At 48.4% G+C, this 15,165-nt stretch overlaps 1 protein-coding gene across 2 annotated transcripts in view; it reads left to right on the top strand.

The window, feature by feature from the left end:
• Positions 1-3,045, top strand: part of Syt11 (synaptotagmin 11) — a 31,868-nt gene extending 28,823 nt beyond the window's left edge. For both annotated transcript variants that reach the window (XM_037206773.1, XM_028890802.2), the window contains exon 4: positions 86-3,045. In XM_037206773.1, the coding sequence (XP_037062668.1) occupies positions 86-396 (311 nt within the window). In that variant the 3' untranslated portion in view covers positions 397-3,045. The remainder of the gene's footprint in view (positions 1-85) is intronic.
• Positions 3,046-15,165: the final 12,120 nt, after the last annotated feature.

Here is a 15,165-nt window from a genome sequence, read left to right as displayed (position 1 = left end):
TAGGTCCTAAACACAAACCCACCACACACAGCAGAGGACTGTGTCATAGGCCTGTCTCTCTTTTTCTTCTCTTTGGGGGCCTCAGATCCTTATGTCAAGGTGAACGTCTACTACGGCAGAAAGCGCATCGCCAAGAAGAAAACCCACGTCAAGAAGTGCACTTTGAATCCGGTCTTCAATGAGTCCTTCATCTATGACATCCCCGCCGACCTCCTGCCCGACATCAGCATTGAGTTCCTTGTCATTGACTTCGATCGCACTACTAAGAATGAGGTGGTGGGGAGGCTGATCCTGGGGGCGCACAGTGTCACAGCCAGTGGTGCGGAACACTGGAGGGAGGTCTGCGAGAGTCCCCGGAAGCCCGTAGCCAAGTGGCACAGTCTGAGCGAGTACTAATCCTTTCTCGCCTCCGACCCTGGGGCCAGGCTGGGGAGGCGCGCACGCACGTGCGCGCGCGTGCGCGGCGGGGAGAGAAAAGACAGAGAAGCTGACTCAAAACCTCATTTTAGTCGTAGAAGAAAAATTTCTTACAAAACAAACCACACAAAGAACATCCTACTCCACACAGCTGCAGATCAGTTCTTAGCGTGAGGACTGTTTTCTTCTTTGCAAGGCACTAGACGATCTTCTGTTTTTAAAATGAGAGGAGGGAGAGAAGGAAAGACCCCACAGTCTATATATAACAGTGTAACCTTATACTTGCATGTCTAATACAAACAAGAAATTAGCCTAACCGATGTCAAGTTGCAGATTTTAATCCATGAAAATTGTGTTTTGTGCCGAACTGTATTTGCTGATCCCCTGAAATTGGCCTCTTTTTATCGGGCTTCTCTGGGTGATTCCAGTTCCCCATCATTGCAGATTGCAGAAGAAACGTCTGCGCTTGTAAAACCCTCTGTTCCCGTCACGCCATCCTTTTTTCTATCCCCCCTCAGGTCTCTGCTCTTTGGCCGAGTTCCGAGTCCAGAGGTCTAGAGTAAGCAAAGTGGGGTTTGCAGGGGAAAGGGTCACTGAGAATGGGGTGTCTGCTCTCGGGCGGCTGCCGTGAAGGAGCGGCGGGCAGGCAGCCCTAGTGATAGCTCTGGTGAGCAGGGCAGGTCCGGGAGGTGGAACCCCACTTAGGACTCGCTGACTTTCTTTCTCTGGAAACTGGGAGAGCTCAGCTTCAACCAGAGGGAAGTCTCGATGAACACCGGCTGATCTGGCAGGACAGGGGACAAGGGGAGGAGGTCAGATATCCACCCAGAGGCTCTGGCGTCTCCTCAGGATGTAGATGCTGATGGAAGTTGCTTTGTTTCATAAGGAAACAGGCCTCGGAAATGACTCCCCCTGAGGTTTACAGGGACGGCTCTTTAGAAAGCTGAGTGGGGCCGAATAGTGAGATAACGCGGATGCCTTCAGAGCCTCACCCTCCCAGCGGCGAGTGCAAGGCTGGACCACTGAGTCTCACCAGGACAGTGTGGAGCTCAGATCCAGGTCTCCGCACCGAGACTTCAGGAATGGGAGGAGAGCTTGGTGGGCAGTGCCTATTTTTAACAGCCTGAAGAGGACCTCAGTCAGATAAGAAATAGCTCGATCCAGGGCCTGACAGATGATCTGTAACTGAAGTGCCCACTTCCCTACAAGAACATCCCTTTCCAGCTTGCGTCTGAGAAGGGGTGGACAAGCTGAGTTTCCATGGAGAGGGTGTCGACACTGCCTTGGGTGTTCCCTTAGTGCTTGTAGGTTTGAATCCACTCTGCCCCCACACCCATCCTTTTGGGTTTTTTGTTGGTTTTGTTTTTCCTGCGGAATTCTTGGCAATGCAGAGCAGCCCTGGATAGGCAGGGAAACCCACTCTGCTCTTGCCTTGCCAGCCTTTATATCCCATGATCTGACTTCCTGTTTCGCCATCAGCTGGGATCACACCACTAGTCTCCGTCCTTTAACCCATGGAATGTAAATATTGTATCATACGTAGAAGAAAATACTTTTTGTTTTCTAAAAAGGCATTTTGACATAGTTTAATGAAAACCTGGCAGGAGCATTCTTAAGCCCCATTAGGGAAAAAAAAAAATTGAAATGGTTCCTCTTCGTCGCCTTAATGTGTAAAGATCAGAAGTCACCGGGCAGCTTTGCTTCCTTCCCGGAAGCAACGCTAAGGTGACAGGTGGAGTCTGGTCTCTGCCCTGCTGTCTGTGCCTCTGTCGCTCCTCCTGAGAAGTCGGGGACACAGCCTCCCCCCTCCCCCCTTCCCCCTCCCCATCTCCATGCAGCTCAACCCCTTGCATCCTCTGGGTCTCCTGAGCAGTGGGGTGGTGGTGGGGGAGCCGGTACTTCCACAGGCTCGGGGCTGCCAGAAAAAGACAGTGCAGGATGCCTCCTCCTACCTCAGGCCTGATCCAGCGTGTCCTATCGCTTCTTAGCTGACTGGCTTTCACATCTGTTCTTTGCAGAGCTCGCTGATGTGGGTGGAGGCAAAACGCCTCTTCCTGTCGGTGGAAAGACAAGAGAGTCACACCCTAGGTTTTGCACAGGGCACTTGTGGTTAGGAATTGGTTAGGGAAAGGTCACTCCCGATTTCCCAGCAGCCAGTCCTCTGTAGATTTCTTGACTCTGGGACGCTGAGAGCTATTCACGACATCTAAAGGTCCCTTGTGAGTTCTTCCTTCTTTGCGTTCTCAGCAGAGCACAGCCACGAGGTGCGCGTTTGGGAACAGTGCTGTGCTAGAGAGCAGAGACCGGCTGTGTGGGACCAGGGTGACCGACGACATAGGCGAGGGATCTGGAAGACTTTCAGCATTGGTCATGACGGTGGCATCGCCCTCACCACGGTCCCTCCCCACACAGGTCGTCTTTCTTTACCTTGTGTCTTCTCTTGTAAAAATAAGACTCAAAATAAAAGTGTCAAATTAAAAAGAAAAAAAAAATGGAAAAAGCTAACATGAACTGTGTGAAGTTGCATAATGCTGTGACGCTCACCTGCAATATGTAATGCTAACTTGTCTGTTGAACTTGTTAATGCGCCGTCACACACGTGCAGAATAAAGACTGATTCACATTAAACGGGCACAGTGGTGGGAGCCTGCTTTTCTTAAAGCGAGCTGGCTGTGGTTGATGATAGGCACCCAAAGGATGTTCTAGGCCAGAACTTCTGGCATTTTTTCCCCTCATGACTCCTTTCATCTGGGAAACTGTTATGCAACTCTAGGTATACAGGCATATAAAATAGGTGTGATTTGTAAAGTCACAGCCACCTGGAGAGAGGGCAGAATTTTTTTTTGGTTTTAGATTTATTTATTTCATGTGTAGGAGTGTTGCCCACATGTATGTATGTGTGCTGTGTGTGCAGTACTCACAGAGGTCAGAAGAGGGAGGGTATCAGTTCCCCCTAGAACTGGAGTTCCAGGTGGTTGTAGACCCCCAGATGGGTCCTCTGCAGGAGCAACCAGCACCCTCAACTTCGGAGGCCTCTCTCCAGCCCCCAAGATGGTAGATTTGAGTGCTGATAGTTAGTCTGCTCCTTTAATTGAAGATATTTATTCCAAAATGAAACACTACTTCAGTGGCTTACTGAGCCTTGCCATATAGCTCAGCGAAGCCTGCCCGCTCCCCTGAATTATTCTCAGAAAACTGTGACTTTTCAGCATTCTTCTATCTTTTTCCAAAGTCTCGCCTGCCTCCCCGGTGCTCAGGGCTTTCTCATTCTCTGAATTCCACTTCTCTTCTCCTCATGCGGCTGCGCATGAAGGCACTGTCATCCCCTCCCCCTCCCAGCTGCATGATCTGCACTTTTTCTTTTTCTTTTTTCTTTTTGGTTTTTCGAGACAGGGTTTCTCAGTGTAGCTTTGCGCCTTTCCTGGAACTCACTTGGTAGCCCAGGCTGGCCTCGAACTCACAGAGATCCGCCTGCCTCTGCCTCCCAAGTGCTGGGATTAAAGGCATGCACCACCACTGCCCGGCTAGGAAAATTTTTAAATACACTGGTAACAATAGAAATGCAGAGCCTGGAAACCATATAAATGAAAGGGAAGTGAGGGTGTGTAGAGGTAATAACTCTCTTGAACTTAATCATAATTACTTTAGGCATTTTCTTTATTATTATTATTATTATTATTATTATTATTTTATTTATTTTTTGGTTTTTCAAGACAGGGTTTCTCTGTGTAGCTTTGGCTGTCCTGGATCTCGCTCTGTAGACCAGGATGGCCATGAACTCACAGAGATCCACCTGGCTCTGCCTCCCGAGTGCTGGGATTAAAGGTGTGTGTCACCACATGCCCCTCCCCCAGCTTCTCTTAAGCTCTTAATGAAATTGTCCCCAGCTCCAAACAAAAACAACTAAAAAAACAAAAAAGAACTATTACCAGTACTATCGATGGATGATCAGTTCTGTTCTCTCGTTCATTTTTTTCTTTTTTCGGCAGTGCTGGTACCCCGAGTTCCTCTACCTCTGTCCCTAACACAGGTCACCTGCTAAATGACAGTCACCTCGACAGTGACATTGAAGCAAGAGTCCTACTTGGAGATGGTAGGCAGAGGGTAAGAACCACCCGAACGTCACACTGGTGAATGCACACTTCGAGTCCAGGCCGCTCTGTAGAAACAGGAGACAATCCCTGGACGGCGACACTGCGGAGAGAGGCTGTGGCTTTTCTGCCGTCCCACGTCTGGAGCGTGGAATGATTCACTCTTTTTCTTGGTTTGTTTGATTTTTTTTAGACTAGGCTGGCTTCACACTCAATCCTCCTGCCTCCACTTCCTGCCTGCAGGGCTTTCATCAGGATGATTCACTGTCCCTAATGCGCTGTGTGAGCATCGTCCCCACGAGGAAAGGGAAGGTGGGACCACAGAACACCTGTTCTTCCCAACCCACTCCAGTAACTTTTGGTTTTCAGTTTTTAGTTTTAAGACAGGGTCTTACTCTGTATTCCAGGCTGGTCTCTAACTCAGAGCAATCCTCCCACCTCAGCTGGGCAAAACCCACCCCCTTTTGCTTGTTTTTTTTTTTTTCCGTTTGAGACACGGTCTCGCTATGTAGTTCTGGCCATCCTGAAACTCACTGTGTAGAACAGGCCGACATCAAACTCACAGAAATCCTCCTGCCTCTCCTGGAATTGAAGGTGTGTGTCACCATACCCAAATAAGTTTTTTTAAAGGACTGTGTGTTGGAGGAGAGAGAAGGTTAAGAGCACTGGTTGCTCTTACAGAGGACCAGGGTTCCGTCCCCAGCGCCCACATGGTGGTTCACAACCATCCATAACGCAGTTCCATGGGATCCAACATCCTCTTCTGACCTCATACTGCTCAGACATACGCTTGGGAGACAAAGGCATGGAATGCTGAGTTCTCAGCTTGTCGGGGCTACAGAATGAGAAATGAGACTCATCTCACGAAAGCCAACAACTGGCCCCAAGACTGCATCATGATTTCTCCCGGGGGGAGGGGGGCGGCGGCAGGGAACATGATAACACCATTCTCTAAATAATTTCTTCCAGGTTTCTGTCAATTTTCCTCTCTAGTCTTGAGCTGATCCAACATCTGTCATATGGATTTCTGAATTATTGACAAGAGATGATGGGTCATTTTGGCTGAAGGACTGCCCTGGAGTTGAGTGTCCAAGTATGGATTCTTGGAAAAGAAGTCAGGTCCTTGGAGAAGGACATGGACATGCTGGAAAGGAGCAGTGTATGTGGGTGGTCATGCATGATCCGGGGAGACAACTCTGTTTCCTCCTGGGACTCTTTATTTCTTTCTCTAAGGTAGTTTTCTTGTCAGTTCCTCCCAAAGCCTCAGGAAAGACTTTCCAGCCTATGAAAGTCCTCACAATTGGTCTCATTGACTTTCCGGAGCTTGTGGTCTACAGAGGCAAACAGCTAGTAATTGGAGTCCTCTTTAAATGCTTCAAGAACAGTGACGTCACCCACGTAAGCACCTCCCCCCCCACACACACACACATACACACTCTCCTCTCTTTTGGAGATGGGGTCTCATGAAGCAAAGCCAGCTCAGCTTAGAACTTCTGCCCTTACTGACTGAGTGCTGGGGGAACCAGCTTCTGCCCCATGGCCTGGCATCTCTGTTTAATAAAGATAGAAAATAATTGGCTGACGTGGGTTGAATATTAATAGGCACTCTTTTGAGCACAAATACATATAAAATATTTAATCCTTATTTGCAGCCCTGTCACGGGTAAAGTGTTGTTGTCCGTGTGCAACAGATGAGAAAACCGCCGCCCAGGAGGTTAATAGCTTGCTCCAAGCTCACACATCTGCAGCCGAGCCTGCAGCAGCCTCACCCCACTCCAGTTGTGTGTGTGTGTGTGTGTGTGTGTGTGTGTGTGTGTGTGTGTGTGTGTGTGTGTGTGTGTGGTGCACATACACGTGCCAGCATACACATGAGGAGGTCTATGGACAGCTTTTGAAGTTGGTTCTTCTATTATGCATACGGGTATTTTGCCTCCATGTATTGAGTACCGTGTATGTGCAGTGCCTGAGGAAGCCAGAAGAGGGCGCTGGATCCCCTGGAACTGGGATTGTGAGGAACAGAGGGTTGTGAACTGCAACGCAGATGCTGGAAATTGAATCTGGGTCCTCTGGAAAAGCAGCTGGTGTTCTTAACCGCTGAGCCATCTCTGCAGCCCCAGGGAGCTGGTTCCTCCGACCACGTGGTAGAAACCTAACTCAAGTTGTCAGGCGTGGCAACAAGTGTCGTTTACCACTGAGCTGTCTCGAAGGCTCAGTTCCTGTATTTTTTTCAACCACCTCTATTGGTGAACATTCAAGGGTAGGATACAAACTCTAATGGGAGGACCATTGAGATGCCTCAGTGGGTAAAGTCGCTTGGTGCCAGGCCTGAAGTGTCCCATCCCTGGAACCTACCCGGTGGAAGGAGAAAACTAACTCCACGTTGTCTCCTGGCCTCTACACGTAAGTCATAACATACACACACCCAAAAGAGATGAGCGTGATTTTTTAAAAAAAAAATATGTAATGGGAACTAATGCCAATCAGGTTATACTTAAAATTCCCGTGCCACTGTCCTCAAGAATTTCCCGGACACCTGTGGTAACAGACGTTGTGAACTCTCATGGTTTAGACTCGCTTCCATCCAAGTGGGCATGTGGTGAATGACCACTTACTGAGTGGCTGACCGTGGGTGGTCTCTCTCTCACTCTCAAGGAAGGATCCAAATCTCTTGTCAGATTTTTGCATTTCAGAATTAGTGTTGCCCACAGCACAGAAGCCAAGCTCCGAGAGAACCGTGTGCTCGGTTCTAATCCACGTTCAATTCCTAGGGTGAACATAACACCTGCTTCACAGAGCAGGAAGGCCACGGACATGACCTCCTCCCGGAAGTGGTTCAAAGCAAACACAAACAGGCTTCCTTTTCTCTTCCTTATTCTAAGTCCAAGTTTCAGAAGAAGTTCGGTCTAGGGCTAGGCATGGAGCTCAGTAGCAGAGGGCAGGCCCAGCATTCTGAGGCCCTGGATTTGATCTCCAACACTGAAGCAACCAAAAGGACTGAGCATTGGGAGTTGGGAGTGTGACTCAGTGGTAGGGCATTTTGTATGAGGTATTTGGATCCAAACCTTAGCACCACCACCTTGCAAAATTGGGTCTAGAGTTGTTGGGGGGTTTTGTGGTGATGCTGACAGGCAAGAAATATATCCGCTGCAGTGACCCACACATCTCTAGGAAAGTGAAAGTAAAATGGCCCGAAAGTCTGGCAGAGACTCCCAAAATGCTTCTTCCTGTGTGTGCACAGTTGTGTGTACAAGGAGTCCAGAGGTGAGCCTTGGGTATCATCCACCTTGTCTACCGGTCCACCTTTTGTTTTCAGGCAGGGTCTCTCACTGGCCTCGGGCTCACCAAGGCAGCTAGGCTGGTTGGCCGGGGAAGCCCTAGCATTCACCCATCCTGTGTTTCATCGGCTCCAGCATTAAGTATGAGTTACCACATCCAGGCTTTTGTAAGTGTGGGTTTTAGAAATCAAACCCAGGTCTTCATGTTCATGCAGCAGACATGCTACCCACAGACAGTCTTCCCAGTCCCCTGACACACTTCAGAGTAGGTAGGTGTGATGATGTCTTCCAGCCAGCAAAGACACTGAACTGGAGCACTCATTTATACAGAGCATGTGTCCGTGCCCCTGTTCCCTCCCCTACAGACGCACCTCTGCGAGGGCAGAGGGGACATATCCGGTGGGAGGTGTTAGGGAGCCAGCTGGATGTATCTTGGCTCAGAGCACGCTGTACTAATCTCCAGCAATAAGGGCAGGAAATGCATTGTATCCCCATCCCAGCAGCTTTTGTTCAGAAAACTGGATGACTTCATAACCCGATCATGTGTGCGGAGGAATGCACACACTGAACTTTTTCAAGAGAGATTACTAGACAAAACTAAACTATCCCAGTAATTTTGTCTCAAAGCCAACTCATTTAAAAACTTGGTCAGCAATTTCAGAACACCCCAAACATTTAAGACCTTCCTGCCTCACTCTCTCTGGTGGTTTCCTTCACATTAAGAATTTTTTTTTCTGCTGGGTGGCGGTGGCTGCAGTACATGCCTTTAATCTCAACGCTCAGGCTTGGACCTGCCTAAGCTCAGTGTGCTGGGCTCTGCTGACTCCCCACGGGAGACCTTGATTGGGGGATGTGGGGTGGCTTGGAAAAGAGGGCTGGGAGGTGGGAGGAGGGGGAGGTCTTTGGATAGCATGTGGAGTGAGTAGAAAATTTCTTAATAAAGAAAAATGAAAAAAAAAAAGATTCATTTATTATGTATACAGTGCTCTGTCTGCATGTCTGCCTGCAGGCCAGAAGAGGGTGCCAGACCTCATTACAGATGGTTGTGAACCACCATGTGGTTGCTGGGAATTGAACTCAGGGCCTCTGGAACAGCCAGTGCTCTTAATCTCTGAGCCATCTCTCCAGCCCCCTATTTCATAATTCTTAGTAGGGAGAAAATAAAATTAATTTGTACAGTGAGGGCATTCAGAGGTCTGGAGGGCAGGGTGAATAATCTTTAATCAAAGAACAAATATTTTGAGTGAAGCCACCTAAATTTTAGCTCCGGCTAAAATGATGAAATTCGAGGAACAATTCTTTATTTATTTGTTTGTTTACTGGTTTTTTTTTTTTTTTTTAAGATTTATTTATTATGTATATAGCAGGTATGCCCGCAGGCCAGAAGAGGGCACCAGATCTCATTATAGATGGTTGTGAGCCACCATGTGGTTGCTGGGAATTGAACTCAGGACCTCTAGAAGAACAGCCAGTACTCTTAACTGCTGAGCCATCTCTCCAGCCCCCTGTTTATTGTTTTTTTTTCCAGGCAGGGTTTCTCTGTGTAACAGTCCTGGCTGTCCTGGAACTGGATCTGTAGACCAGGCTGGCCTGGAACTCACAGACCTGCCTCTGCCTCCCGAGTGCTAGAATTAAAGATGTGCACCACTGTAGCTAGCTCTTTCCTTTTTTAAGATAGGGAGTCACTATGTTCCTCAGGCTGGCCCTGAGTTTACAATCTTCCTGTCTCGGTCCCTGGAATGCTCGGATTACAGGTTCTATGTACCCCTAGGTGTTTTCCCTTTCTCTTTAGAGATGTAATCATTTTGAATAAAGGGGGCCTTCTGTGGAAACTTGCTAACACTTAAGTACATGGTAGGGATTTTCAGGTTTCTGAGTCAGTATTTTCCAGAACATAGAATTTGATGGTATTTCACATTTTGGGAGGAGAGATGCTGACTGAACTTTGTATATGCTAGGTAACTCGCTCTACCACTGAGCTACGACTGGGCCCTAATACCATTAAAATTTCCCCTAAGATACTTAAAATTTTTACTTACTCACTTGCACGTGGGTGTGCATCAGGGCCACAGTGCGCCTGTGGAGGTCGGAGGACAACTTGCAGCAACAGGTTCTTTCTACAGTGTGGTCCCAGGGATAAAACTCTGGGCCTCAGGCCTATTGGCAAAGGGTCTTGGGCCACTGAGAATCTTCCCAGACCAAGATGGCTGGGTTTTTTCGTTTGACATTATTACTTTTTCTTTTGACATTATTTTTTACCTTGTGTGAGCAGGGCTCATGACACAGCCCAGGAGGAAAACTTCCTGGTGGACCCATGGACTCACACTCTGGTTTGAGGCATGGCTTCACCTTCACCCTCTTTTAACCACTGAGCCGTCTCCCTGGACTGTGGTATTGCTATCAGGGGAAAGTCTAAGATATCCTGGCTGAAGCCCGGGTCTTGGCTAGGACCCTAAGGTCCACCTCAGTAGTTAGGATCTGAATTCTCTGACCTGGAAGGGCCCTTATGAGGGCTTCATAGGTTTTGTCGATGGTGGGCTGAACTAGCTGATCCAGCCCAGGATCAGCTCAGGCTTTTCAGCGATCTCCCATGATGCTGCTCTGCTTTTCAGAGGTGTCCTTGAGTCAGCAGGAGGGATTGCCCTGTATTATTCCAGCTGCCTCTGCTGCTGAAAAGGATTTGGAGGACGCTCTCCATGCACTAGACGACCTGCTGCTCAGAATGGAGGGTGGCAACAGACCTCCAACCTCCTTCAGAGCACCTGGCTTTTGCCCGGATGCCACCTCTCAGGTCTCAGTGGAGGACTCTGTCACACTAGCTAGAGGGCCTGGTTCCCAGAAGTTGAACACTGAGACAGAGTTCAAGCAACCAGGTCCTTCAATACTGTGGACCACTCGCAAAAGTGGAGCTGGAGTAGTGTGGAGACTCAGACGGCAGCCTGCAGGGGACATTTTAAAAATAAGGGGTGGTGGAGGTGCCTCAGTGGGAAAGGTGTTTGCTGCCGAACCCGAAAACCTGAGCTCAGTCTCTGGGACCTGCAAAAGGATGGACGGAGAAAATCAACCCCCTCGAGGCGTTCTCCAACATTCACACACTACCATGGCACGTGCAACCCACAGAACCATGGAGGCTATATATATATATATAGCATGGAGGTCCCTAGGACGACTGTGGCTTATAATAAATTTCGGTTTTACTCAATTCCTGAGCAAGCCTCAAGGAAACATCTCACTATTAAGATAAGAATACATACTGTATCAAGCTGATAATAGAAAAATAAATTAATTAATTAATTTTAAACAATAAAAATTAAATAAAAATAAAAGAAAAATTTAAAATATTAAAATTTTACTAAAGTAAAAAAAGGGAGAACTAGGGACTCATCATTCCTCTCCACATCCTATTCTTTCCCTTGTTTTATATATTTTAAATTTTTTATTGGTGGATTCTGCTGGAGTATCCAATGCAGATAAGACTGGAGGGCTCCTGTTGCAAATCACCCTCTGGAGCGATGGAAAGATCTTTCTGCTAGAACGTGGAGGAGACCCAATCCAGTGTTGGTGTGGCCCCAGGGTTCTATTTATGTCTTTCCTCAGGACAATGAGGTTCCTCTTTGGATTCCTGAGCACTGAACGCCCCTGTGGCTGCTGCTGAAGCCCGACATGACAGAGACCTAATGGGTCTTCATGAAAAAAATCTACCGTTCTGATGCCAAAGGAGATTGAGAGCCCAATAAGGCCAGCTTTGGCAAGCATTAATGTAAGCCTAGGAACTGTAGCCATAAGATTGGATTCTCCAGAAGAACTGCCAGCTAAAGTCATGCTGGGATCAAGAAAAATGGGCCTTGGTGGTTAGTGTTACTGGAGTTGTATCCATGCCAGTGGATGTCCACACACTCGAGAAGAGAATTTGACATTGCTGTTGCCACTGTTGCTGTTATAGCAATGGTGGCCACCGCTGCTACTGTTTCTGGGATTACCATTTCATAATTGCTTACTACAGCTAGCACAGTGGAGACCCTGGCAACAAAAGTAGCTACCACAGTTAATCTTCCATTCTATTGGGCATGATAAATTTAATTCAGTAGTTATATACATCTCGATTGGCTTTGAAAATTAGAAATTTATAAACTCAAGCTCCAGTTGCTTTGGGGATACCATCTTACAAGGACTCCAACATACAGTATGGCTCGTTAAGGAAGGGAATGGCTCAGTTGCCTTTAGCCTACTGGCTATGGGTGGGTTAGGACCTCTGTGGGTCTTTTCTGTGTTGAACACACACACAGATTACAAGCCTAGTGCCACTTTGAGATCTTTGGCAGCAATTAACTCTGCAGCTCACACACGATTGAGCCTGTATGATGAGTATTCAGAGATGGGTAATGCATGGGGGGCACTCACCAACCTAAGACAGAGCACCTGTGTGGCCTGGGCAGGCGTCTCCATGACGGGTAAGGTGACCTGCTGACGTCTCACGCAACCCAAGTCAGAAGCTCATTTTCTAGTAAAAGGGGGAACTATAGGGCCCTGACCCCCGTTTTGGGTAACTGTTGCCTTGCTTGTGGACCTTGACCTTGATATCCTCCTATGCTAATTCCCCGCTGGGTTCCACCCTCCTGAATGCTAAAGGGAAGTTCCTTGTCGGTGTATCCTGAATAATGGGCGTTAACAGCTTAGATGCAAGACTGTAAAACATCAGTAGCCCTCCGGGGTTCTCCCATTGTGCTGTAAGCCTGTATTTAAGACCTCCTCCCTCCTTCAATAAATGACATTTATTGTTTTTTTTTAACATATATATTTTTTTAACATATATATATTTTTACATATATACATACTGCGAATGTAATCTATGAATACCACAAATGTGATTAATATGAGTGTAATTAATGAATATCATAAGTGTAATTTAAAAAAAAAAAAGTACTTTTTCTTCTAAAGATTCCAAACAAAAGAGAAAACCAAAACACCCGACACATTGTTTAAAAACCTTGTATTGTGCTGCACAAAGTGCCTTCCTATACAAGGGCACCAGTGGAGAACTTCTTCCCAAGTGACACACAACACTTTGCTAATGTATCAGAGTGAAAACATGTCTCCCTACTGATTATAAACAGCTAATTCTAGTGCTAGTTTCCCAAGGCTGTAATTACTACTGTCGTTTCAACACGGTCTCAGTGCCTTTCAACTTATTCCTGAATCTTATCTTCCAAGTTCCAGAGAATACTTGATTTTCATGCCTTCGGGTTGGACAATACTGATGACCTAAAGCTTGTGAGTTACCTTCACTTTGTGAGTGCTGAGGAGGGGCTCCAGCTCACACCGCCGCACCCCTGCCGCTGAATGCTCCGCGCATGGTGAGGAGGGCTCCAGCTCACACCGCCGCACCCCTGCCGCTGAGGAGGTGCCCCATCTCACACCGCCGCACCCCTGCCGCTGAGGAGGGGCTCCAGCTCACACTACTGCACCCCTGCTGCTGAGGAGGTGCCCCAGCTCATACCGCCGCACCCCTGCCACTGAGGAGGGGCTCCAGCTCACACCGCTGCACCCCTGCCGCTGAGGAGGTGCCCCATCTCACACTGCCGCACCCCTGCCGCTGAGGAGGGGCTCCAGCTCACACCGCCGCACCCCTGCCGCTGAGGAGGGGCTCCAGATCACACCACCGCACCCCTGCCGCGGAGGAGGAGCTCCAGCTCACACCACTGCACCCCTGCCGCTGAGGAGGGGCTCCAACTCACACCGCTGCACCCCTGCCGCTGAGGAGGTGCCCCAGCTCACACCACTGCACCCCTGCCGCTGAGGAGGGGCTCCAGCTCACACTACTGCACCCCTGCCGCTGAGGAGGGGCTCCAGCTCACACCGCCGCACCCCTGCCGCTGAGGAGGGGCTCCAGATCACACCGCTGCACCCCTGCCGCTGAGGAGGGGCTCCGGCTCACACCGCCGCACCCCTGCCGCTATCTAGCACTAGGAATACAATGCTCACTGGGAATTAAGGGACCATCTTAGGATGAAATGTCTCACAGGATAGCCTTAAAAACACTCACTGCTGCTCCCCTCACACAGAACACAACTTGCCTGTCTTACAGTACAGGCCTTTCTTTCTGGCAATGTTTTCTATTGCCGTGACAACCTTGAGTGGCTGTAGCTGTCAACTCCTTGCTTGGCACTGATGACAGCCCCGTAGATCATCAATAACAAGCAGCGAAGGCATTCGGTCTCAAAGTCCTTATCCAGGTGAGATACTGTTCACAGAGATCGGTGCTGTGTTTGCTATCTATTTTGCTGCTTCTCCAAAATGTTACGGGTTGCATAGACTTGAATTTGGGTCTTTCATTTTTTGATGGCTTGAATATTAAAAACACATTTTGAATAGTAGCAAAAGTTGCCAGGGCTTTCAAAAAGACAACTACCCAAAATTATAAAAGTCCCAGCAATGGCTCCTCCTGGGAGCGGGGTCATCTGCCATTCCTTTACCAGGGGAAGCGGGAAGCTGAGTGGCAGCTTTGAAGCAGTGTCACCTGGGCCTCGAGTGACCACCTCACACAGGACCTGACTCTCCTGAACGCGTCTCACACAGCACAAAAAGAGAAAAAAAAAAAAAAAAGCCTAACGACGAGGTCTCACCACTGACGGTCTTCTCGAAGCAGAGTGCTCAACTCTAGACAGCACCCGTGGATCGAGCCTAGAGAATCCTGACCCCCAATTTTGACTGCTGATCTCTACATTTTACTCTGACTCCTGATGCCTCTTCCCTTTGGACAATACCATCGGTCTAAAGGGCCTAAAAACCATCTGGGCAGGCCCAGTTCTTCAAAGGGGAAAGAAACCTGGATAAGGCATGTGGTATACCTGTCCTAAGAAAGAACTTATTTATTTATTTATTTATTTATTTATTTATTTATTTATTTATTTATTTTTGGTTTTGTCTTTCTGAGACAGGCTTGCATTCTGTAGCCCAGGCTAGCCTCAAACCCACAGCAATCCTCCTGCTTCAGCCTTAGAAGGATACAGCAACGAGCTACCATGCCTCGCCCCACAAAGGGTTTGAAGAAGAATCGCGTGATCTTGTAAAGGTCCCAGAGCCGGAAGCTGTTCTCAAAGTGTCAGGAGTGGAAGGAGAGTGCAGTGTGCTAAGGAGAAAACTCCATTCTGCTTCCGCTTCTGGCTCTCTTTACCTCCTGAGTGCCTTTGGTCAAATGTGCAGTTCTCAGGCTCCTCGTGGGAACTCTGCTGACTCTGGACGTTTCCAGCCGTCTTCTGTGTGGATACAGCGGTATCTATCTCCCTAAACCTCGTCCCTCCATAATCCACGACAGGAGTCCATTCCCCAGACCCCGACTCCCCTTCAGCCCCAATCTCTTCAGCATTAGTTTCCCTGTTCGG

Source organism: Peromyscus leucopus, chromosome 6 (genome assembly GCF_004664715.2).
Source record: "Peromyscus leucopus breed LL Stock chromosome 6, UCI_PerLeu_2.1, whole genome shotgun sequence".
NCBI classification, from domain to species: domain Eukaryota; kingdom Metazoa; phylum Chordata; class Mammalia; order Rodentia; family Cricetidae; genus Peromyscus; species Peromyscus leucopus.
The sequence above is the reverse complement of the archived record's forward strand: the minus strand, read 5'-3'. Positions and strand labels throughout refer to the sequence as shown.